General features: G+C 58.5%; 1 protein-coding gene across 2 annotated transcripts in view; it reads left to right on the forward strand.

Annotated features, from left to right (window-relative positions):
- The window catches only part of ZC3H18 (zinc finger CCCH-type containing 18), a 60,704-nt gene that overhangs the window by 29,668 nt on the left and 7,439 nt on the right, over window positions 1-23,597 (forward strand). For both annotated transcript variants that reach the window (XM_047846169.1, XM_047846170.1), the window contains 7 exons: window positions 1,120-1,268; window positions 1,592-1,684; window positions 2,420-2,577; window positions 7,256-7,373; window positions 8,234-8,502; window positions 20,950-21,141; window positions 21,746-21,871. In XM_047846169.1, coding sequence (XP_047702125.1) covers window positions 1,120-1,268; window positions 1,592-1,684; window positions 2,420-2,577; window positions 7,256-7,373; window positions 8,234-8,502; window positions 20,950-21,141; window positions 21,746-21,871 — 1,105 coding nt within the window. The remainder of the gene's footprint in view (window positions 1-1,119; window positions 1,269-1,591; window positions 1,685-2,419; window positions 2,578-7,255; window positions 7,374-8,233; window positions 8,503-20,949; window positions 21,142-21,745; window positions 21,872-23,597) is intronic.

Here is a 23,597-nt window from a genome sequence, read left to right on the forward strand (position 1 = left end):
ACCTGTTCAAAAAATTACATTTTTATTTTTTTAATTTTTTTAATTTTTAATTTTTCAACATCTTCTTTATACCCAACATGGGGCTCGAACTCATGACCCTGAGATCAAGAGTTGCATGCTCCGCTAACTGAGCCAGCCAGGTGCCCCCCAAAATTAGTATTTTAAAAACTGGTTCACTTACTGGTTAAATTGAAACGTGGGTTTCTTGCCTTCTGCTCTGGAAAATCAGGCAGTTTCCTTGAACGATATTGGTGTTCTGTCACCAAGTAATTCTAAAAGATATTTTTTATAAGCACCCAGATTATTAGGGTTGTCTATGTGTGTTCTCATTAATACATTTTTTAAGTCCAGAAATGTCCTGAAATGGTATGTGAGGCTTTGGTGGGAGAAACACAGACGTCCAGAGCTGGTACAGACACCCGGAGACTGACTGGCGGAATTCTGGAAGCATCCTTCGATGCTTCTCTGTGATGGCTGTTTCAGTATGCGTGGTTTTTTGAGTCCGAATAAATCAGGGTCCTCCTTGCATACCTCTGAGCCTTTCTGGGGGTGCAGTGTCGTCCGAGCAGGAAACCCAGGGCCGCCTGTGATTGGGAAGCTCCCGGACTTTTTCTATTTTTAGGGGGAAATGAACTACTCACAGAGTCACTTAGGAACAGGGGCCACGTTTCCTCCACCGCATAACCTCAGTCCCTTTCGGGAGCACTCAGGAAGTGCTGCTCTCAGGAAGCTCCTTAGCCCGGGGCCCGGTCTGGGCCTGCCTGCCAGGAACCACGCACATGCGCACGTGCGTGTGTGTGTGTGTGTGTGTGTGTGTGTGTGTGTGTGTGAAGGTGGAGGCACGGGGCGGGGGGTCTTTGCTGTGCTCGGTTCAGGCGTGAAGGGTGAGCCCAGGCAGCCCAACTCTGAGCCCGACCCCACCACCACCGCTGCCTGACTCCGGGCCCGTTCGGACTCGGGTTCACACAGCCTGTGGGGTGGCGAGGGCGCCCTGCATGGCACTGCACGGGCCCCCGGCGAAGCTGCCGCTCCTGGAGCCACTGTGGGCAAAGCGGGCAGGAAGCTGACCTCGTGTGCTCCGATTGGCTCCCCTTTCTGACCTGGCTTTTGTCTCCACAGGGAACTGCACGTGGGGAATGAACTGTAGGTTTATACACCCCGGAGTCAACGACAAGGGCAACTATTCCTTAATCACCAAAGCCGAACCTTTCCCGCCTAATGGTGCCCCACCTCTTGGACCTCACCCACTGATGCCTGCCAACCCCTGGGTGCGTGAACCCCTCTCTTTCTTTCATTGCTAACGGACGGGACAGCTAAGCTCTCCGAACCTTCTGCTTACAGCCCATCGGTACACCTTGTGTAAAAGGCACCTCCGTGACGTCACGGTCACTGGGTCGCCTTCCAGATGCTTCTGTGTCTCCGTGAGGAGGCAACCCTAGGCTCAGGGCAGCAGGTCAGGGGCCACACTGAGGCTTGGAGTGCCAGGGGCGTGCGGCCGATAACCTTCTAGCTGGTGTTCTTGCTCCCGTCTCTTTGTAGATTTTGAAGTTTTGCTTGCTTTCTCAACTTTTCTCTTCTTGTTTCTTAATAGGGTGGGCCCGTAGTTGATGAAATTTTGCCTCCACCCCCTCCAGAGCCCCCCACGGAGAGTGCCTGGGAACGAGGACTCCGGCACGCGAAGGAGGTAACTGGAGGGCCTGAGGAAAATTCTTGAGCATGAATAGCGTTGGTTTGATTCAGAGACAGTGACTGGAAACTCAGCGAAGTCTCTAAAGTGAGGGAGCGGTTTCCTAAGAGTTAAGAGAGCTCCGTCGCTCTGTCCAAGGCCCAGGCGCGCTGTCTTCCCGTGGCTCGGGTGGCGTCACACCGCACCCCGGCTGGTGCTGCGGCCCCCGGCCTCCTGGAGCCGTGGCCCGTGCGTGTGCAGGCCCGTCCCTTCCCGAGACGGCCGCTGTCCCCGCCAGCGCCCTCCTTCCAGGCTGTCCCGTGGCCCTGGCCGTCAGGCTTGTGGTCTGTCGCCACCAGACCTGCTTTCCAGGCCCTCACTTCACTTTCTCTCCAGTGAGGTGACAGGATAAAAACGAAACCATTCCCCTGCCTGGCTCAGCACGGAGCCAGCCCCCCACTCCCCACCGCCCCCCCCCCCCCCCAGCCCTGGAACCGCTTTCTCTCCATGCTTGGGCCCCGTCACGAGCGAGTATCTGGGGCTCCCTGGCTCAGGAGGTGGCCGGCTCTGTTACCCCTTTCCAGAAGGCAAGCCAGCTCCGTGGCACCGCCTGGCGGGCCCATCCTGCTGGTGCAGAGATGGTGTGCCTGGGCCTGGAGTCCCTCGGCCGCTCCCGCTGCCCTGGCTGGGGCGCCATGGGGCCGCCTTTCCTGACAGCGACTAGCGTTGACTTCTTCCTTCTTACGACGGTAGGTTTTAAAAAAAGCAACCATTCGAAAAGAACAGGAGCCCGATTTTGAAGAGAAAAGGTTTACGGTGACCATCGGCGAAGACGAACGGGAGTTTGACAAGGAAAATGAAGTTTTCCGGGATTGGAATTACCGCATCACGAGGGATGTCCGAGAGACAGCGTAAGGAGCCATCCCTCCTTCCCTTCTGAGGGACAGTGAAGCTGTCCCCAGCCGCGGGAGCCTCGCGCTCTTCCCTCAGGCCTCGGGGGGCCGTGCCTCCCTCTCCCCGTCCTCGGCTCAGAACAGCCTTCCCGAGATCGTGTCAGAAGCTCTGCAGGGGCTTTCCTGGGTTTTCTGCGCCGTGAAGGAAACGCCCCGGCTCTGGCAGGGCCGGGTGCCCGGGGAGGGCTCACCTCTGTGTGGCTTCCTCTGAGCTCTGCATTTCTAGAGCTCTGCTCCGAACCCCTGGGGCCCCAGCGGTCTGCCTCTTTCCACCCTCCTCCTGGTCTCCCAGCGGCTAGGAAAACCCATGAAATTGTCACCAGAGTCCAGGAACTCGGCAGGTGTGACACTTTTCATCGTAAATGGCCTTGTTCCTTCTCCGACACGTCCTGTTACTGGTCTGGTAGAGAAGTGCATGCGGTTGAAAGGCTTCGGGGCTCTCACAACATCCCCCCGCACGTCTTCCCGGGGGACGGTCGGCTTTGTCGCGCTCCCCTTGGAGGGGCAGACGCAGGCAGCTCTCTCCTGAGCAGCCACCGCAGCGTGGGCTCGGGTCACCGCGATCGGAGCCGGCTCTGGCGCCCAGGCAGCGTCATAGCAGCGCTCCGCTCGGCCACACCTGCCGTGGGAGAGCGTGCTCTCCGGGGTCTGGCCGCGGTGGCGGTGGCGGTGGGCGCCGAGAAGGGGTTCGCGGACGGGGCTTGCCTTTCAGGGTTCCGCCGGCCAGGCTGCTACTCGAAGCTCGAGGCTCGTGTCCCGCATCGTGCACCCTGCCCCCGGCTCTCTGCCTGCAGAGGAGGACGGTGGAGGGGGGGGGGCCTGTGCTCCACGCTTGTGTCGGGGGACAGCTCAGAGTTTGCAGCGTAGAGATTTAAAGCCGTGGTTCAGACTTGTGTGTTTTCTGATTCTGGGTGTGGAGGCCTGTCAGATCCCAGACGGGAGCGTGGCAGTCGGGACTCTGTCTGCCAGCTCCCTCGGCTCCCTTCGGGTCCCGAGGCCTCACGCTTTTCTTGGGGAAAGCGCAGGTGAGGCTCCCGTCCCGCCGGGCTCAAGGGGCAGGCGGACAGTCCCAGGGGCCGGGGTGACCGGCACAGAGGGTGTGCTCTCTGAGCGTGCTCACTCTGAACGCTGGGCGAAGAGGCTCCGAACCTCGACACTCGGCCTCCCGGCCGCTGCTGAAGCAGGGGGGCCTGGAGCGTGTGCCCTCAGGGGAGCCGGCCGGCGAGTGCGGCTCTGCAGGGCGCACGCGGGCCTCGGCCGAACCGGCGGCTGTGCCCTGGGCCTGCCCCGCGTGTGGTGCCGGCGGGTGCCGTGCTCCCTCTGCGGAGGGTCCGTGGTGCGGGACCTTGCGCCTCTAAAGCCTCTGAGGACGGCCCTCAGAGCCAAGTTTTCACTCACGTTTGGTTTTTCAACGTCACTGCCCTAGAATTAACCGGGGGCTTCTGTGACACCCCTGTGTCGGGCCCCACTGGACCTCATCAGTCAGGGCCTCTGGGAACAGGGCCCCTGTGGCGAGTGTGGGTGAGAAGGCACCTCTGCCCTGTCAGTCAGGGTCCGCTAAACACAGGAGACCCCCTGGCTATTTTCACTTCATGTAAAGACTGTGCAAACAGAAGGCAGCGGCAGCTGTAGGAAGCGGGGGGGGGTGCGCAGTTGGAAGTTCACACCGAGAAGCTGGAGGCCGGGCAGGGACTCAGGCCGCTGAGGAGGGGAGTGCTGGCCGGCTGTGCCGGCTCCCCTGTGGTGGGCGAGGAGGCTGGGGTGCCAGAGTCCGGCGGGCGGCAACGGGCAGAGGCCAGGACAGAGAGACCCTTCTGCCCCCGGGGCCCGGCCAGCCCCTGCGGCACCTGTCGTGGGCCAGCCTCGCGCGGGGCAGTCGGGAGAACAGGGTGCTCTCGGCAGAGGGTGTGGGGGGCTCAGTCAGATACCAAGCAGACAGCTTAAAAGCAGTTCAGGGCCGTTGATGTAAAACTCAGAACCACCAGCCGTGCTGGTGTTCCCTGCCCGGGACCCCGGGGCACAACAAACTCTGTGCCCAGGTGCTCTCCACCCGGCGACGCGGCAGGCCTGTGCACCGGGTCCCCACGTGCGCCAGGTGAGGGAAGGTGGGGAAGAGGGAAGGTGGGGAAGGGCGTGAGGGACCGGCAGCACCACCAGGGGCCGGCCGGGGTGTCCAGGGAAGGTGGGGCCCCGCTGGCTAACTAACAAGCCTTCTGGGCGATCCTCGTGCCCACCCACTGAGGTTTGAGAGCCGTGGACTTCAGTTCGGGGGCCCGGGCCCCCACCTGACGTCAGGGGCGGCGTGGTCAGGCTCTGGCACCGTGGAGCTGGGTGCTCTGTTGTGGAACCAGTGGGGAAGGGTGCCCGCTCAGGAGCTCCTGAGGAAGTAGCCTGAGACCCTATGAAGCACAGGAAAACCGGTGTTTTCTTTATGCCATTTTTGGGAATTAACTTGTTTAGCAGGATCATTTAGTAAAGGTAGTGCTTTTCAGATGCCAGCCACCTTGTGGGACCTCATGCGCACAAGGTATTAAGAAATGTCACCCTGGGGGGTGGGGCGTTGGGGGGTCAGTTGGTTACGTGTCCGACTGCGGCTCAGGTCATGATCTCTCCGTTCCTGAGTTCGAGCCCCGCGTCGGGCTCTGTGCTGACAGCTCAGAGCCTGGAGCCTGCCTCAGAGTCTGTGTCTCCCTCTCTCTCTGCCCCTCTTCCCTGCTGGAAAACAAAAAAATGATTAAAAAAAAGAAAGAAATGTCACCCTGGGGTTTCCAGCCAGCTCAGTCAGTGCGAGTGCGACTCCTGACCTCAGGGCCACGATTTCAAGTCCCGTGACTTTGATGTCATCTCTGTGCAGGAGGCTGGGGTGCGGTTAATGCAAGAACATGCACTGAGCCCACAAAGGCGCCCTGACCATTCCCTCCTTCACGTAGGGACCCTGGTGGCGGTGTCCTAAGACTCCAGGCCGTCCCACGGGAGAGAGGCCGTTACACGTTGCTTACCCGGTTTTCCAGAAACGAATTTGTCGGCACGGCCCTCCTTTGAGAGAACACGCACCCTCACATCCGTTTGGGAAGGTGTTTCTCCCAGGGCCTGGGTTGGCCGGGAATGGTGCTGGGGCCTGGGGGGCCACGTTCTCTCTTGCTGTCGAGCAGCGGGCTGGGCCGCGGCAGGCCTGCGCAGCTGCTGACTGCGGTCTTACACGCGACCTGAGTGGTGGGCACTTACGCGCTTTGGAAGATGTCTGGCCACTTGGAGTGAAAGAGAGCTGTGTCCTCCAGCAGAGCCGGCCTCGGGTGAGTCAGTCTGCCGGGGTCCTGGCCCAGGCAGGGCAGACGCCTCCCAGAAGGCAGCCTGCTGGAGGCCATCGGGCGACCCAGAAGCTCGGCCTGGCAGCCTCTTGAGGTTGTCGGCACGTTGGTTTCCCCCACCAGCTTACTCACAGGGGAGAGTTGGTCTGGATCCAGGAAATCCCTGAAAGAATGCCTGTCTGTTGCCAGACTTACGTCAGGGCCCAGGACACCCCCAGGGCAGGTCCTCTGGGTCAGTGGATAAGGTGGGATCTCCTTACCTTCCTCCCCACGGTCAGTGGCTGTCCCTTCCCCATTGAGTACAAGTCTGCCTTGGCCCCTCGGGAGGCTCCTTTATCCCACGTGCGGGGGTCTGTCCCTGGACCATTTGTTTCTTCGTGAGAAAGGCAGGCCTGCAGTGTCGTGTTGTCTCAGGGTGTGTCTTTCTTGGCTGGGATTGCACATCTCTGCCTGCCTGTGCATTCGGGGACCGGTTGTCGAGCTCCATATGGAAGCCCACCGGTGTTTTTACTGGGATTGCCCTCCATTTGCAAATTGATGGAGAGAGCTGACTTCTGGGCAGCGTCCAGTCCTGGCTGAAGACCAGAAACATGGTCTCGTGTGTTCACATGTCCTCCTTGTCTTTGAGGAGCACATTAAAGCTTTTCTCAGATAGGTTCTGCTCAGTTCTGGTTAAACGCACTTTGTTCCTCGGTGTTTCTTCTTTCTTGCTGCTGTAAAAGAGGGTTTCTCTGCTCCTTGTCCGGAGTGGTCATCTGTGTGCGTGGAGGCATCTGTCTCATGCTTCCCTGGGCCCTCTGGCTGCCTGGATCAGCTTTATCGTGCCTCAGGTTCCAAGTCTGGTGCCATTTCATTTGCGGGTGTGGGTCCTTTTCCTCCTCGCCCAGCCTCCGCAGCTTCATTCGTCTGATGGCAGCAGCCAGCCTCTGCCACGCCACTGGATGGCCACCGAGGCCGTGGCCACCTTGCCTTTGCCCGGTCTTACAGAAATGCCCCTGTTCCCATTAGTAAGAGGTTGGCTTGAGTTCCAACGTACGTGTGCGAGTTAAGTCTCGTTAGGAAGTGTTGTCTCCAGCTCCCTGCGGCGTTTGTCATCGTGGGTGCGATCCTCTGTGGTTCTTCTCTTCGGGTCTGCCATTATGTGTGGCGTGTTCACGAGTTTCCTCCTTGTGACTCATCCTCAGATTCCTGGAATAAATCCCACTGAGTCATAGCGTATTTTATTTTCTTAATGTGGTGTCGGATTCTGTTTGCTGACGTTTTGTGCAATATTTTTGCCTTAATATTCGTAAGCGGTAAGATTTGCCTCTTACTCGCTCATTTTTCAGGCTGGAGCCTTACGCGGATCCGTACTACGACTATGAGATCGAGCGCTTCTGGCGTGGCGGGCAGTACGAGAACTTCCGGGTGCAGTACACGGAGACGGAGCCGTACCACAATTACCGGGTGGGTGTGACGGTCGTGCACGTCTCCCCGCGCTGGCCCATTTCTCAAGATTGCCCCCTTTGTCATCTATGGGACCTCATATGGTTTTAGCAGCACGGGCAGAGCGTACCAGTTTCAAGTCCAGACCGACTGTTCGTGGAGAAAGAGTTCGGATCCACAGGTTAAGTCGGCGGTGGTTTCCTTTAGTTGGTCCGGGCCCTTGCTCGGGGTTTGTTAAAAACTAGGTTTGCCGACTGGATTATTGATACAGCTCTGCATGGGACTGTGTTCTGCCCTCCTGAGTGTGTTACTCCCTCGGGTTCCCTAGCGGTACCATTTATAACTACGCTGTCCTCACCCATGTCCTCACCCACTTTAGTGACCCCCCCCGCCCCTCCCGCCCCCAGCTGTGCCTTGCTGGCCTGGAGGGTGGGCCCGGGCTGTGGGGGTACAGGTGCGGCCTGCCAGGCAGGGTCTCCCTGAAGGTAGAAGTGACTCGTCGGAGCCGCTTTCCACCGCCTCTGTCCCCCACCACGTCCAAGGCTGCGGCCAGTGGCAGGGCAGGGGCGCACCTCATTACCTCACAGGCCACTTGAAACCCGAAACCCGTGTCCGTGCTGTGTGATTTGGGCTTTGTCCCGTTTTAACTTTGAGCATTAGAGCTGACGGATGGAGGAGATCCGAGCGATAGTTCCGGAAGGCGCTCGAGGCCTTGGCCTCGGAAAGCAGGGGCACGTGCCCCGCGCTGTCCCCACCCCCGGCGACTGGCGGACCGGGTAGCTTAGCGGTGCCCGGAGGACGACCTGGGGAACGGAGCCCCCGCGGCCTCCCCGCCACCCGCGTTCTGCCGGCCACCGCCCAGCGCGTGTCTTTGGCTTCAGGACCGGGAGCGCGAGCGCGAGCGCGAGAACCGGCAGCGGGAGCGCGAGCGGGAGCGCGAGCGGGACCGCGAGCGGGAGCGCCGGCAGCGGGAGCGCGAGCGCGAGCGGGAGCGGGAGCGCGACAAGGAGCGGCAGCGGAGGAAGGAGGAGTGGGAGAGAGAGCGAGCCAAGCGCGACGAGAAGGACCGCCAGCACCGCGACCGCGACCGCGAGAAGGAGCGCGAGAAGGAGAAGGAGAAGCCGAAGCCCCGCTCCCCGCAGCCGCCCAGGTAGGTCGTGGGCCCCTGGGCTCTGGGAGGCCTGGCCCCCCGGCGGGGTCCCCGGAGAGGAGGGGGCGCGCCCGCCGGCCACGGCGCCAGAATCCTCGCTGGAGAGAGGTCGGTGTGTCGGGATGAGCGGGTGCCGGCCGTCCCGTCCCGGAACGTGCGTGTCCCGGTGGGATGGCACCCCAGCGCACCCCGCCGCCACCCTGTGTCGGGAAAGCTCTGAATTCCCGGTCGCGCCGCTGTGCCGCTTTGGCACGGCGCCAGGGAGGTCGCTCTGGCGGCCGGAGCACCGGACCTCGAGCCCCCCGCCGTGGAGGGCCGGCCTCCCCCTCACTCGTCCTCCATCTTCCGGGTGGCGGCTGCGGTTTTGTGCCGGTGGCGGGAGCCGCCGGGGTGGTGGCCGGGCGGGCGGTGAGGACGTGCCCTCCTGGTTCAGGGTCCGCGCATGCGTCTTTGAGGACCAGGGCAGACCCGTGGTCCCCAGGAGAAGATCCCGGAGCTGGAGGGGGCTTTGTCTGTGTCCGTGTTGACAGCCTAACGGGAGGGAATCCACACACCCTGCAGTGCCTCTGCTTAAAGTGTACATAATATTGTAAGCTTGCAGAGTATTCAGAACGGTGGCCCCGCCACAACTTTAAGGCCCTTGGTGCCCCAAAAAGAAACCTCATGCCCATCAGCGGTCACCCCTCGTTATCCCCAAACGCCCCCCGGCTCCTGGCAGACACGGTGTGCTTATTCTGGACATGGAGCGTGCGGTCTTTTGTGACTGGCTCCTTCCGCCCAGCGTGATCTCTGAAGCGCATCCGCAGGGTGGTCGTGTCAGTGCCTCTGCGGCTGAAGACGATGCCGTCGTGGGGAACACGGACAACATTGCGTTTACCCGTCCTGTCCTGTCAGCCCACCTTTTGGTCGTTTCTCCCTTTGGCTGTCACGGACACGAGCATCGTGTCCAAGCGTTTTTGCAGAGGTGGTTTTCACTTCCCTCGAGTATACGCCTAGGAGTGCAATTGCTGGGTCACGTGATAGCTGTGTTCGGCCTTCTGGGGAGTTTCTGGAATCTTCCAAAGTGGCTGCACCATGGTACATTCCCATCGGAAATGTGTGAGGGTTCTACTTTTCTCCACATTATCTGCTTTTGCCCTTTTTTTTTTTTTTTTTTTTTTTTTTTTTTTTTTTTTTTTTTTTTTATCGTAGCCATCCACTGGGTGTGAAACGGTAGCTCGTCACAGGTTGGTTTAGGTCTTCTGGTAACTAACGACCTGTTTAGTCATTGAAAGCCATTTTATTCATGAAAACGCTGGGCCTCATTTCATGTGCTTCTTGGTATATGCTCTCGGGAGAAATGTCGATCCAGATCTTTTGCTCATCTTTTAATTAGGCCGTCTTATTGAGTTGTAGGAGTTCCTCACGTTCTAGGTACAGACCCCTTGTCAGACACCTGACTTGCACGTGTGCTCCCCCGTTCTGCGGTTGGTGGTTTTGCTTTCTTGATGACATCAGCCTTTTTCTTAATTTATTTTATTTTATTTTATTTTTTTAGCGGGAGCCTTTTATTTTATATCTTTTCCAGTTTTACCGAACTATAGTTGACATGTAACATTGTATACGCTTAAAGTATACAACGTGATGACCGGATACATGCACGTGTTGCAGAATTGTTGCCACAATGAAGCTGGTTAACAGCAATATCGTTTCACATAATTCCCTCCCGTGTGTGGTGAGAACATCCCAGAACTGTCTCGGCATCTCAGGTACACGGGTACACGATACGGTATTTCAACCGCGGGCCCACCGCGGTACCCTAGATCCCCAGCACCGACTCGTCTCACGACTGGAAATTTGTACCACGTGACCAACATCTTGCCATTTCCTCCACGCCCTTCTCCCGTCTGTTTCTAGATGTTTGTCTCTTTTCGATTCTCCGTGTAAGTTAGGAATATACGGGAAGAAGTCTTTTTTTGCCTGACTTCACCGAGCGTAATTTCTCAGGGTCCGTCCACGTTCTCACAAATGGCAGGATGTCCCTCTTTCTCGCGGCTGAATAACCGTCCATGGCATGGCTCTACCACACCTTCTTCATCCGTCAGTGGACGCTCAGCTGGTTTCCGTGTCCTCCCTTCGAGAAGGAAGCTGCGGTGAACACGGGAGTGTGGACGTCTCTTCTGTTTGCGTTTCGTTCGGGTGTTTACCCAGAAGTGGTTGCTGGATCGTGTGGTAGTTCTATGTTCAGTTTTTTGAGGACCCTCCATACTGTTTTCCACAGCGGCTACACCCGTTTGCATTCCCACCGACAGTGCACGAGGGGTCCCTTTCCCCACCCTCACTGACACCTGTTACCAGCTGTGCTTTTGACGACAGCCTTTTAAGAGGGGGGACGTGATACCTCATTTTGGGTTTGATTTGCCGTTGCCTGGTGATGAGTGACGTTGAGCGCCTTCTCACGTTCCTGTTGGCCATCTGGATGTCTTCTTTTGGAGAATGTCTAGTCAGGCAGTTGCCCATTTTTAAATTGGATTCTTTGGTTTTTGCCATTGAGTTGTAGGAGTTCTTTACATATTTTGGATATTAATCCCTCACCTGATAAATGGCTTGCAAATGTTCTTTTCGCGCTCTTGTAGGCTGTCCTTTCACTTTGTTGATGGTTTACTTCGCTTTGTGGAAGCTTTTTAGCCGGTGTGGTCCCATTGTTTATATTTGGTCTTGTTGCCCGTGGTGTGGGTGAGACTCGCATCGAGGAGCTTTATTGTTGTGTTTCCAACTGGGAGCTTCTGGATTTCGCGTCTTTAATCCATTTGGAATTATTTTTGTGTGTTCTTACCTCCTTTGTTGTAATTGACCATATATGCATGGATTGACTTCTGGGCTCTCCATTCTGTCCCATTGATCTGTGTTTGGTGTTTGTTTGTTTGTTTGTCTGCCTTAAGTGGTCTCTGTGCCCATCGTGGGGCTTGAACTCACGACCCCGATGGCACACTCCACCGTCTGAGCCAGCCAGGGGCCCTGATATGTGTCTGTTGTTATGCCAATACCATACAGTTTTGGTTACTAAAGCTTTGTGATACAGTTTGAAATCAGGAAGCGAGATTCTTGATCCAGCTTTGTTCTTGTTCAAGATTGCTTTGGCTATTTGGGGTCTTTTGGGGTTCCATACAATTGTTTTTTCTATTTCTGGTGAACAATGCCCTTGGAGTTTTGATGGGGATTCCAGTCTGTACTTGGCTTTGGGTCGTGTGGACATTTCTTCTGCATCAGCTCTCGCGATCCGTGAACGCGGAATAGATTTCCGTTAATTGTGGAGTCTTCGATTTCTTTCATTGGTTTCATACAATTGTCAGGATACAGTGCTTTCATCTCCTTGGCTACATTTATTCCTAAGTATTTTATTTTTGATGCAGTTGTAAATGCGATTATTTTCTTTGTTGTTGTTGTTGTTGTTGTTCACGTTGTTACTGTATAAAAATGCAACAGATTTTTGTATGTTGAATTTGTGTCCTTTGTACCGAATTCATTTACTAGTGACAGTTCCTTGGTGGGGGAAGCTGAGCTCTTCTCGTAGATCTCGTCCCCTGTGTCAGCACAGCTGTGTTTCTGACAACGAGCATCGGGACCGTAGTCTTTGGTTTCACGGTCAACTCTGGCCGCAGCAGGACAGTCCGTGTGAGCACAGCCTTGACTGTTCCCATCATCCTCCAGATGGTGATGAATTGCCCTCACTAAATTTGCTGTATTTTTTCATACTTTCCTAACATTGGGCAAAGCGATGTTTCGACAGAACGTTCAGAGTGAATCACACACCCTAGATGCAGAAACAGTTCATTCTCTGGAAGACCGCTTTGACGGATCTTTATGTGGCCGAAACCGCCGTTTACCTCACCGTGAAATTCATCACTTCATTTGAAGTGCAAAGCTTGATTTTGATCTTCCTGCTCTCGGTCCCTGGAAACCCCTCTGCCCACACCACCGCTGCACTCTTCGTCCAGCCTGGGCCCTGGCCACCCTCCGCCCCTGCTGGGCCCCCGGCGTCTCTGGGACTCTGCTCCGACATGGCTGCTCAGAGGGGCCTCCCCACCCACCCCTGTCTTCGCTCCCTGCTTGGTAGATCCTCACGGCTGTCGTCGCTCCCCGATGTCACATTGTTCTGTTCACGTGTCTGTTAGCCTGTACTGCCTTCTAAAGTGGGATCCCCAAGGGGGCACTGTGGCAGCAGGTCCCGTCTCAAAGCCCGGCACGGAGCTGGAGCCCACAGACCCTCGATGGTGCTGTGGAGTTGTCCTGGATTCGGTAGCAGCCTGCATTTTGCCCCGTCTGCCGCCGTGAGTGTTGTAAGGTGGACAAAATCGTAGGCTGAGTTCTGCAGAGAGGACTAATTCAGTCTGCTTTCCAGATTCACGAAATGGCTGTTTTCGTGCACATCCACATCCCTGGTCTTAGAAGGACAAACACAAGAAAGACGGACAGACGATGTGATGTCTAGGATGTGTGGACTCCCAGATCACATCAGCAAGTCCGTTCTCGTGGTTTGCTGGTTTATGAGCGAATTCACTCATGTTTACTCTGACGACCAACCGCCTCCCTCCACTCCCTCCACTGACACGTCCTGCTCGTCTCCAGGAAGCCAGGTAGCTCTTCCAAGTTGGAGGTCTGTTCTTCCGGCACAGGGACCCTTTTATACCTGAGAGCATCCTTTTAGACAGAGTCCGTTGGAGAACAGCTGCACCGGCGGCTGTGTCTGTCTGTGCTCGTGACTGACTCCTGGGACAGAACGCCCGCCTGCCACTCATTCCCGGTCCCGGTGCTGCCCGACCCCTGCAGAGGAGGTGCCCACGCGAGCCCAGCGAGACTGCGCTAACAGCAGTGGCGTGAGTCGGCGTGGCCCCCGGGCGCCAGACGCCTGTGCAGAACAGCCTCACACACAGCCTGCGTTTGCACAACCCAGGATCTTCAGGTGGGGGCCGGGGTCAGTGAGAACACGGCTGAGCCCGCAGGGCAGGTTCAGGAGGCTTGACTGAGTGGCTTCTTCCTAAAAGGAGGTGCGGCTTCCCCACCAGACCAGGCAGGCGTGCCCTCTACTTGTTTCTGCCTGGTTTGCTCCCTTCTGTTGGGCTCACGTCCCCCCCCCCCCCCCCTTTTCTTGCCTGGACTCTCACTTTCGCTCCTGCCGACCGTCCCCCACAGGACTTCTGCTGACGGCAGGGACACGTGCACCCTGTCCCTTGGTCAGGATTCAGCCTGTCTCACTGGTGCCGGGGAGTCTTGCACCCCGTCTTTGATCACTCTGGCTGGAACCCTGCTGGCCCTGCGACCAGCCCGAAGGGCTAGGGTTTCACCAGAGCAGAATTTCCAACCCGGCCCTCCTATTTCCTTTTCCTGTGACCAGCCAGAGCCGGTGTGACTGCTTCTTCGGGAGGAAGCTGAATTTCCCTGCGGTCATATGTTTGTGCGATCTCCCTGTCGTCGAAGAGTTTGTTTACTTAGCCCAGGACAGCTTGGGGATTTTACAGCAGCAGCTGGACAGAAAGGGTTCTCCTCGCCTGAAATAGGAGACAGACACGGTCACGTTCAGAGAGTCCGGTGGGAAGCTCTCGTCTGCGCAACCAGGGGGGCCGTGTGCCGGAGCGGATGCTGCACCGCCCAGGTCCTCGCAGAGCCCGGTGGACGTGACGGGAGTAGGCGATGAACTCAGTGCGGTGGTGGCTCTCCCGTCTTGTCTGCAGCCGGCACGGGCGCTTTAAACCCAGAGCCCCCGTTACCCAGCAGAGGGCACGGGCACGCAGCACGGCGGAGCGAGCTGTGGGTGAGGGCTGGCAGTGGCGCTCTGGGCTCCCGGTTTCTTCCCCCCGCCGGTCCCGAGCTGGTCTGCTCTGACACGGCACCTGGTGAGCTGTCGGGGTTTCTTGCCAGCTTTCCTCTGGGCCTCGTAGGCCAGACACGGTGTCGCCGTGTGCGCGGATGTGTCCCTCTCCATTTAGCTTGGCCTTCTGTAACTGTGCCTTTTGGGGTCCCTGGCCGCTCCTGCATCTGGGCTATTTATAGACTAGACTGGAACCTCGTAAGCAGTCGTATGGGACGCCTCTATGTAAATAGAGGGAAACCCCTTTTGTGAAACCTTCTAATCTTTACAGCCGAGCCAGTGGGTGTGCTCTGGGCGGGGCTGAGGCGGGTCATGAGGATGTGCTTTGGCACAGGCAGATTCAGGCCATCCCAGATAAAAATAGCAGCTGACATCTTCCTGGAGGGATTGCCCAGACCGCCTGTTACCGTGAGAGCTGCGCACGGTTGAGGTGTGGTGCCCCTTGGGGTGACACGGCAGACTCCTCGTTTCCTGGGAGGGAACCTCTGCCCGCCTCTCCACGTCACCCGAAGCCCACGCTCTCCTCAGGGGGGTCCTTGGCGTCTCGGGGTACGAGAGGCCTGTGCAAGGCCCATCAGTGTCCGGTCAGAGGCACATCGGGGGGTCCGTGAGCCCCCCACAGAGGCCTGCTCTGGACTCGCACCGGCCCGGAGCAGCTGGCTTGCGGCTGGGCCCCCGCCCTGCGTGTGTCTGACCAGCTCATGCTGCCCTTTATTCGCAAAAACCACACATTGGGTTTCCCTCTGCTTTTGGTGACGCTCCGCTCCCGGCCGGCCAGCGCCCGTGCCCATCTGCCCGGCCTCCCGCCGCCCGGCCTCGGCCGCTGTGGTGTCTCCCCACCTTCCACGGCCTCCGTGGCACACTCTGTCGGGTTCGTGAATTTGAACGTGACAGGTCGTGGCCTGAGTGCCGACGACCACACCCAGACGACCTGGCCTCCCGCTCCACTCCCAGCCGTGTGACACTTCGTGCTCCGCGACCAGCCCCGCGTCGCAGATTCCTCCGAGCTGGTTCCCCGGCACTTAGGCTCAGCTCCGAAACCGTCCCCGGTCTTGTCTCCGGGCAAGGCGCTCCCCTGGGGGTTTCCTAACCCTCATGTCCCCGTTCTGATCTCGTCTGGCGTATCTTTGAGGAAAAGCGTGTCCTGGTTTTTAGCTTCTTGACTACCTACCCCCGAGTCATCCAGAACTTGCCCAGCTATTTGCTGAGTACAAAAAGGCAAATGATGGCCGTATGTCACGCTCTCAGGTGTGTGTGGATGTCTGGCGTGGGTGGGAGTTGGGGAGGTACGGATGGACGCGGGTGCAGCCGTGACACGGGAGAGGCGCTGGGGAGCCTCCTCGGGCATCGCTGTGTGCCCGCTTTGTCCTCTGCTCCCCCAGAAGTTCATGTCGGGGCACACAGGGCTTGTGTGTCCCTGGGTTTACTTGTCCCTGATTAGGTTCGAGTGTGTTTTCAGAGGTGCAGGGTGAACGTGACATCACCGTAGGCCCTTCCGTCTCTCCTCCCCTGGAAGACCGGGAGTGCAGCGGCCTGTGCTGCAGCATCCGGCAGGTCCTGTGCAGGCACCGCGCTGGGGACACGGGCGGGGGGGCGGGGAGCCGGCTCCCTTGCAGGCGGGCGTTCCGGAGGGAGGGTGGCTTCTGCCCGGTGTTGAGGAGGGTGATCGTGGCGCAGGCTTCCACAAAAGGCCCCACAGAGGCTCCGGGAGCACAGGCGTGCTGAGCATCTCCCACGGAAGGTACCGTGACCTTCCCAGACAGGAGTGTGAACAAGTTAGGTGACTTGCGGTTCCCTTTTCCCGGATCCTTATTGGAGACTTAGCCCTTTGATTTTAGAAGAACTCCTTTCTGCTTTCACCTTGTTCCGCTTTGGAGCCCACGCCTGGCAGCCGGTCAGCTCGGAGTTTCCAGACACCGTTCCGTCACCCTCTTACGTCACCGCCACCTCACACCCCTGTGGCCCGTGTGAGACATGAGGCGTGTCAGGAGTCGACCCGGGCCCCTGTGTCGTGTTGTGTTCTGACGTGGGCATTTGGCAGTCCTGGTACGGCTGACCTTTGCTCCTTGGAGTGTCTCCGGAGGCCTTGAACAAAGGCTCTGTACCCGGAAGATAAGCTTGTGTTGTAGCTGTGCTGGGAAGGCCACTTCCTCGGCGGAGGGACAGGAGCCTGGCTTCCCCTCTCCCTTGGGAAGGCTTTATGCAAATTCCACGTGCGTTCCTGACTTGGGCCTGGCTTCCCCGGTCACCTGCTGACTTCGCTGTTCCTGTTCCTGGGCTGAGTCGCGGCGGGGGGGTGGGGGGGGGGGGCAGTTCCGCTGCTTTCTGTCTCCACAAGGTCCTTTGTCACTTGGCGACTTTGCTTGGTTTTCCAGGCCATGCGCGCGCTCTCTTCCGGGGTGTCGGCACTCTCTGAAAGGGGCTTCATCCTCAGGGGCCTGGCCTCTCTCTGAGAGCACAGGAGCCGCCATGGGGCCCCGTGTCAGGGGCGCTGCTGCCCAGGGTTTCAGAGCCGGCCGCCCGGGCTCTGCCCCCTCACTGACTGGGTTGTGTTGGACTCCTCTGCCCGCCCTGTGCTGCCCACCGCAGCCCAGAGCTCGGGGCCCCTTCCTCTTCTGAGGCCCCATGAGAGGTGAGAGCAGGGCACTGATAAAGACCCCGAGAGTGTGTGCAGGTCAGTATAGCAGACCGCTCCCTCTGCAGGAGTGGAAAAATCTTTAGTGCTTGGGGTTTTTCTGTAACAAATGTGAAACGTTATGGCGTAGGAACGTTTGGAAAACCTTACAAAGAATAGAGGAAACGGTGAAGAAGGAAAGACAGTGGACCAGGTGGCTGCTGTCACCCGTAGCCACACGTGCCCACCCGCTTGGGAGTCTGGGGATGCCTCGTCTGCCCTCTGCCGGCCGGCCCCAGCGTCCTGTGCACATTTCCCAGTGGGACTTCCTGTGAGCTCTTTATTGGGTGTTCCTTCGGTCATTTTCCCAGAAACACTTGCCATCAAAACTGATGGTTCCAGGTTTGTGTCGAGGCCTGAGACAGTTTCTTCCCGGTCTGGGTCCCCAAGTCTGCGGCCCCTCTCGGCAGTGTCTGACGTGGGGGGTCTGCAGAAGGGACCCCTGGCTCAACGTGCTCCCCAAACTGCTCCATTCTTGCGCCACCTGCGCGGCTTTCTGTGTCCAGGTCCCACGTGCGCTCCTTACGTTTTTTGATGTTTTCACTTTTTAAGCTTGAATACGTCTCAAAAGGAAACTTTACATCATTTCCGTAAAGCAGGCCAGATCATTTGTCCTAGTGAGTCACTGTAGAAATAAATCAGAAGTAAAAATGGTTGTTTGTGTGCTAATTAATTAAAACCAAGACCCCCATTTGCCACAGTTTGGGGATCCCCGGTTTCATGGGGTCACTACCAGGCATCCAGCCCTTCAGAAGCAAGGCCCCCACAGCGCCCCCAGGCCCCGTTCCGGCACTGTTGAAGGGGCAGCTCATTGTGAAGCCCATAGTGTCACCCCAGTGTGAGTGAAAGGGTGTCCCTGGCAAGAAACACTGACTCTAAAAGAGGACGGGAGCCTGCTTTGGCCTCCGCTCGGTGACCTCAGTGCTGTGATGGGGACAGATCGGTGTTCTGTCCTTTCTCTGCTCACTGCAACAGGGGCCCTCGGTGCAGTCACGGCAGCATCACAGGCCTGTCCCTTTTTCGGCCGCTTTGCTGCCCCTGGTAGACGGGCCGCAAACCGGCCAAGCTGGGCCGTTCGATGACTCATGGAAACCCGGTGACCAAGGTGTTCTGTTTCCTGTTGCATTTTTAGAATGAGAGCAGCACAGGACGTGGAAAGGTGATGGCAGCCTGGGACAGCTGGGACAGCTGGGACAGGCTGGAATCGACAGGTTTTTACTTCCTCCCGGGATTACTTTCCTCGGAGGACACGCTTACGAGCTTAGGTGGCATTGTCTCTCGGGACTTGGGGCCGACAAAACGGGGATCTTATGCTTCAATTTAGTGTGTCCCTAGGGCAGTTTTAAATGTTGGTTTTCGCTTCTGCTGCGGGATCCTTCGCAAGTAGCAGACCTGAAACTCGCTGGTGGTTCTGCAGACGTCGGCAGGTGATGGTTTTTACGTATCGAGATGTGATATACTGGATGCTGGTCACGGCAAACCCAAGGGGAACCGAGAGGCTCAGATGCTGGTGGTGGAGAATCCGCAGCAGCTAAAACTCTCCCCAAAAAAGGCAGGACTTCTTAGGAAGAAAACGGCCCCCACGAGGGAAGGCCTGGGTGAATGTCAAGATGCTCTTAGCTTAGGAACACGCCCGTGGGAGGCCCGGTGGGGGGACAGCGTCTGCAGGCACGAGGCCGAGCACCTTGGGGAACTCGGAGCGTCGGGGCTTCTGGACCGTGCACCTCCCGGGGGGACGATCCTGGAGGGAGGGGAGTAGCCGGGTTATGAGACAGCGGCCCCCCGAGAGTGAGACACGCACACCAGAGGTGGCCCCGCATCCCAGAGCCCCTGGCGGAGAAGCCGGCCAGCTCCGTGGGCCCCCTCCCCTCACGCCACCTTGTGCTCTGCCCTACACGTCGCAGACAGAAACCACAACTCCGGGCACACCAAAGAGTGGACTGTTAAGAAAGAAAGGAAGGAACTCAAGATCGCTCAGAAGAAAAACACAAGCGAGGGCGGCCCCACAAGCGAGCGGGACCCGTGTGCCAGAAAGAGGAGGAGCCCATTCGATGCCACCACCAGAGTTGAGAGCCAGTAGCCGGGGACAGACGCGGGACCGTGAAGGGCTCCCTCCCACGTAAAGAACTTAGCAGAAAAGTGGCCAAGAGTGAGGCCGACCGCCAGAGTTCAGGGTGGCCAGGAGGCGCGGGGGCCGGCCTTCCAGCCCCAGCTGCCGCCACAGGCACCAGGAGCCCTTGCCGCGTACGCAGTTGCCACGCTGAGGGTTTATCTTGTGTTTCCCTGGTAACACGGGAACCCGCACGGTGAGAACGAGGTAACGTGGGCGCCTTCGTGCTGCCGAGCGAGCGCAGGCTGGTGTCGCTTTGGGGAAGATACTTGACTTGTAAAACGTTCATTTCCTTTGACCCACCGTTTTGACTTCTCAGGAGTCTGCTCTTAGAAGAAACAAGTTGTCCGTGAACGTAGAAGGGGTCATTTTAGCGTTATAGGTTAGAAACAGCCGATGGTGTAGGAATGTTGGAATTCTGTGGCACGTGGCATGTGGCGTGGATCATCACACGGTCCGGGAAGACCCCTTTTGCACAGCAGGTGCCACGGGGAGGCGCCCCGTTGCAGCCGAGCGCTCACCAGGCGGGTCGTGTGTACGCTGGGTGTGAGTGCACGCGCGAGTGTTCATTGTGGCCGACCGAGTGCGGGGGAAGGGAGCGCAGAGGCGTAAAGAGATGCTGGCCGTCTCTGGAAAATGGGAGGACAGGATTTTTATTTGTTTCCTTGTTTGTACTTTCTGTGTTTTTTAAATGAACTTTATAGTATTTAATTAATAAAGAACTATATCCCGGGACCAGCACACGACTGCTAGTTGTCTGGGATCCTATACTTTGGCTCCTTATTAAGGGAGGAGGTTTTGGTTTGTGGGGTGTATCTGTGGGCACAGGGCGCCCTGGCCAGTGCTGGGCCTCCTCCCAAGTTGGGCTGCTGAGGTCCCTTCTCCCACTTTGTCTCTGCCATGAGCTCCTGGGTGGTGTGGACGGGCTCACCCGTCTAGGACTCAGCCGCCCAGCACCTCCCACCGCCTTTAAGGAGGGCTCCCGGGTTCTTCTGCCGGAAACCCGCCGTCCACCACAGAGTGTGGCTCTCACACTTCAGCCTCGATTCTCTTCCAGGTGACTTCTGAACACTTGTGGTTACCACGGATGCAGCCCCGCTGAGATTTGGGGGAGGTTGCTCATCGGGCCTGGCAGGGTCCCTCATACTGGCCCACTAGCCCTCAGTCCTGACGCTCGCATTAACGGCTGTCACGGAGGAGCACCCCTCTCTGGGCCACTGCCTCCTCCCGCCACCCTGCCTCTCTGGCTTTGATCAGGATATTCTCTGGGTGAATTAAACCAGCCTCTTTAAACCTAACTCAGACGACACACGAACCGTTTAAGGCTTGAGTTTCATGATTCGTCAAATCTCTAATGCACGTGAAAACAAAAAGTGCTTCGTTAGCCTTAAATTAAGTATTTGTTGTGCACCTGCGTGCCAGCTCCACAGAGAGCGTGTTGGATGGGCCACCTCTGTCCCTGTCCTCCCCAGAGTTTGTAGCGTGGGTGGGGAAGATAGGAGGTCAGCCAGCAGGTACACCCAAAAAGGTAAGTACCAATGCGGTTAGCTGTCCTGAGGGAGGAAGATGGGTGTGTCCCCAGGAAGGACGCGTGCGCGCGGAGACCGTTCACGGAGCGAGCTCTGCTGTCTTGCTCGAGATGCGCTCCGCTGTCGGTGGACTGTTGCCGCCCCCATAGGCGACCCTTTATTTGTCAGGCTTCCCTTGGATAAGGCACTTCACAGCATGATCTCACCTCTTATAAGGTTCCCTTCACCAAACAGCGGCGCCTTCATGGAAGGGGTCCCAGCGTTGCTAACATCTCTGTGATTTTAGCCGTCAAACTGAGCCACCAAAGAAGGAGGCCACCGCTGCCGGCCCGCAGGTGAAGCGAGCAGACGAGTGGAAGGACCCTTGGCGTCGGTCCAAGTCTCCCAAGAAGAAACTCGGGGTGTCCGTCTCCCCCAGCCGGGCACGGAGGCGTCGGAAAACATCCGCCTCGTCGGCCTCCGCCTCCAATTCCTCCAGGTAAGGAGGCCGGCTGGTCGGAGTTAGCTGGTTCATCCACACCACCGGACGGCCACGCTGCCCCCACCCGAGGACAGTCAGTGGGACTGCAGGGGTGTCTGTTCCGAGATTATTGAGAGGCTGGGGTGCTAGAGCGTCAGCGGCAAACAGAACCGATGCTCGGAGCCTCAGAAAGGCTTCACGCCCCCCAAAATAGACACTTGAGACCGGCCAGGATGTTGGCGACCCAGCCGGGAGCACGGACCCGGTGAGGGCAGAGGGGTCAGCCCCTCTCTTTCTGTGAGTTGGGGCTTCTGTGTGTCCACCGGGTCTGAACAAACAGACGAGGGTACAGCCCCTGGGTGGTGGACAGAGACCGGAGAGGTCCCGGTGGATCCGGGGTTCTCGTGACGTGCGCCAGGGGCCGATAAGTACACGCGCGCGTGTGCACAGGTCAGACGTGCTGTGCTGTCCCGCACGTGTGGGCGCACCTGTGCTGGCTCCGTCCACCCGGGGCCCGCGAGCCGTCACCCGGCCATAGCGAGGCCAGTGGGCCGGCACCGGGGGGCGGGCCACGGGCCGAGGCAGACGGGCCCCACTCGCGTTGCTGTCTTCGGCGCTGCAGGTCCTCGTCGCGGTCGTCCTCTTACTCCGGCTCCGGGTCATCCCGCTCGCGCTCCCGATCCTCCTCCTACAGCTCCTACTCCAGCCGGTCTTCCAGACACAGCTCGTTCTCAGGCAGCCGCTCCAGGTACGTCCCGGCCGCCACACGCGGCCAGTGCGGGCGCCCGAGGGCGCGGCCCCTGCCTGACGGCGCCCTTCCGGGCTGCTCGGCTGTTCTCGGACGGCGTAAGCTGTGGTCTCGCGCCGTCTTCTGAGGAAGGGCACGAGGCAAGGCGACGGCGGGGTGGGTGCTGCGGGCTCGGACCTGGTGGGAACTAAGGCCACGGCCCGACCACCCCGTCTGTCCGCTGGGCCCGCAGCCACGTGCGACGATCCTCACTCTGATACGGCGTGTTGGGCTGTGCGTGAGCCCCGTCTGGGGATGTTACGACTTGTCCGTCGTCACAGGAAGTTCTGCTGGACATTTCTGGAAAGATCACACAAGAGGTGTATCTTCCCCATTGAAAATAGGCTCTGGAGTCTTAGGGAATTCTTCAGTCATTTGTGTCGGAACAGAGTCGTCGGTCAGCATGACACACGGGACCGTTCCGGGGCCCTGTTTCGCTGCTGTTGTTTTCCTAACCAGTGCAGATGGTGTGTGCTCCAGCCGCGCCCCCCTCTCCTGCCTGTGGGCAGATGCCAGCTGCTTGAGGCCCTTTCTGCCTCATCCCGCCTGCCAGAGACGCCTGGCGGGGAAGCCCAAGCATTTCCCTTTCTTTCCCTTTCTTTCCCTTAGTCCCGTTCGGGGTTCAGTTAGGAGAGGAGGGGTCCAAGACCACAGGACGGTGGGGAGCGGAGGACCACCCGTGCAGCGGCCTGCACAGCACCCGGGGTGCGCCTGGCACCCCTGGACGGCCGCGGCCGGAGACATCGTCATCCCAGTCCTTGACCAGGACCACACACAGGCCGGACGCGTGTACACGCACATGCGCGCACACATGCCCACACGCATGCACACGCTCATTTGGGAAGTGTATCACCATGCGTTCTTGGAATAGATTGGTCGGTCCCACGGTGGCGCCCCTTCCTGGCAAACGGTTGCTTCGGGGCACTTACAGAGATGATTAGAGCAGCATTAGGAGGTCGCCGGAGCCACCGGACCCGATGGTCGAGATGGTAGTCTGAGTGCAGGACAGGTGGAGTGGGTTACGTGGGGCCTGTTTTCTGTGGACGTCGGATCTTGTGCAGCCCAAGAGAAAGAACGGCAGCCTGTTTCTGAGGGTGTCTAGAGGGTCAGCTGTGGGCACTGAGGCCTCACAACCTTGTGGCCAGGGGTTTTAAGCTATACTCGAGGGGTACAGAGGAAGGCTGCAGGTCACGGGGCAATCAGGGAGGGCTACCTGTGGGAGGAGAGGTAGAAGACGGAAAGGACACCAACCGGAGCATCAGTGGCAAGAGTCTGTGTGTGTGGCCTCGTTTAGGATACATGGACGGTGAGCTGTGGGCCTGAGGCCCCGCTGAGAGATTGGGAAGTTTGGGGAATGCTAGTGGTGCCCGGAGGGCGAGATGTCACCTGTGGTGTCTCCTCTGCGGGGCCTCGAAGGCGCTGAGGGGGAAGGGCTGGAGGCCCGCGGTGCAGTGAGGCGTCCTTGTCACCCAGCTCTGCGGAGCCACCCCCGGGACCAGCCCTGTGTCCCAGACCCAGTTTCCCTCGTCGGCTTCGGGACCTTCTCACATCACGAATGTAGACGTCTCAGCCGTTCTCACAACGTCAGCCACACGTCCTTGGCCACCTGACCTTCCTCCCCGGGTTGCCCGGACACCCCTGCTGCCCCCTGCCCGCAGACCCCTCCCCCGTGCACACCCTTAGCGGC

The sequence above is a fragment of the Prionailurus viverrinus genome, unplaced genomic scaffold, assembly GCF_022837055.1.
Source record: "Prionailurus viverrinus isolate Anna unplaced genomic scaffold, UM_Priviv_1.0 scaffold_38, whole genome shotgun sequence".
Classification (NCBI taxonomy): domain Eukaryota; kingdom Metazoa; phylum Chordata; class Mammalia; order Carnivora; family Felidae; genus Prionailurus; species Prionailurus viverrinus.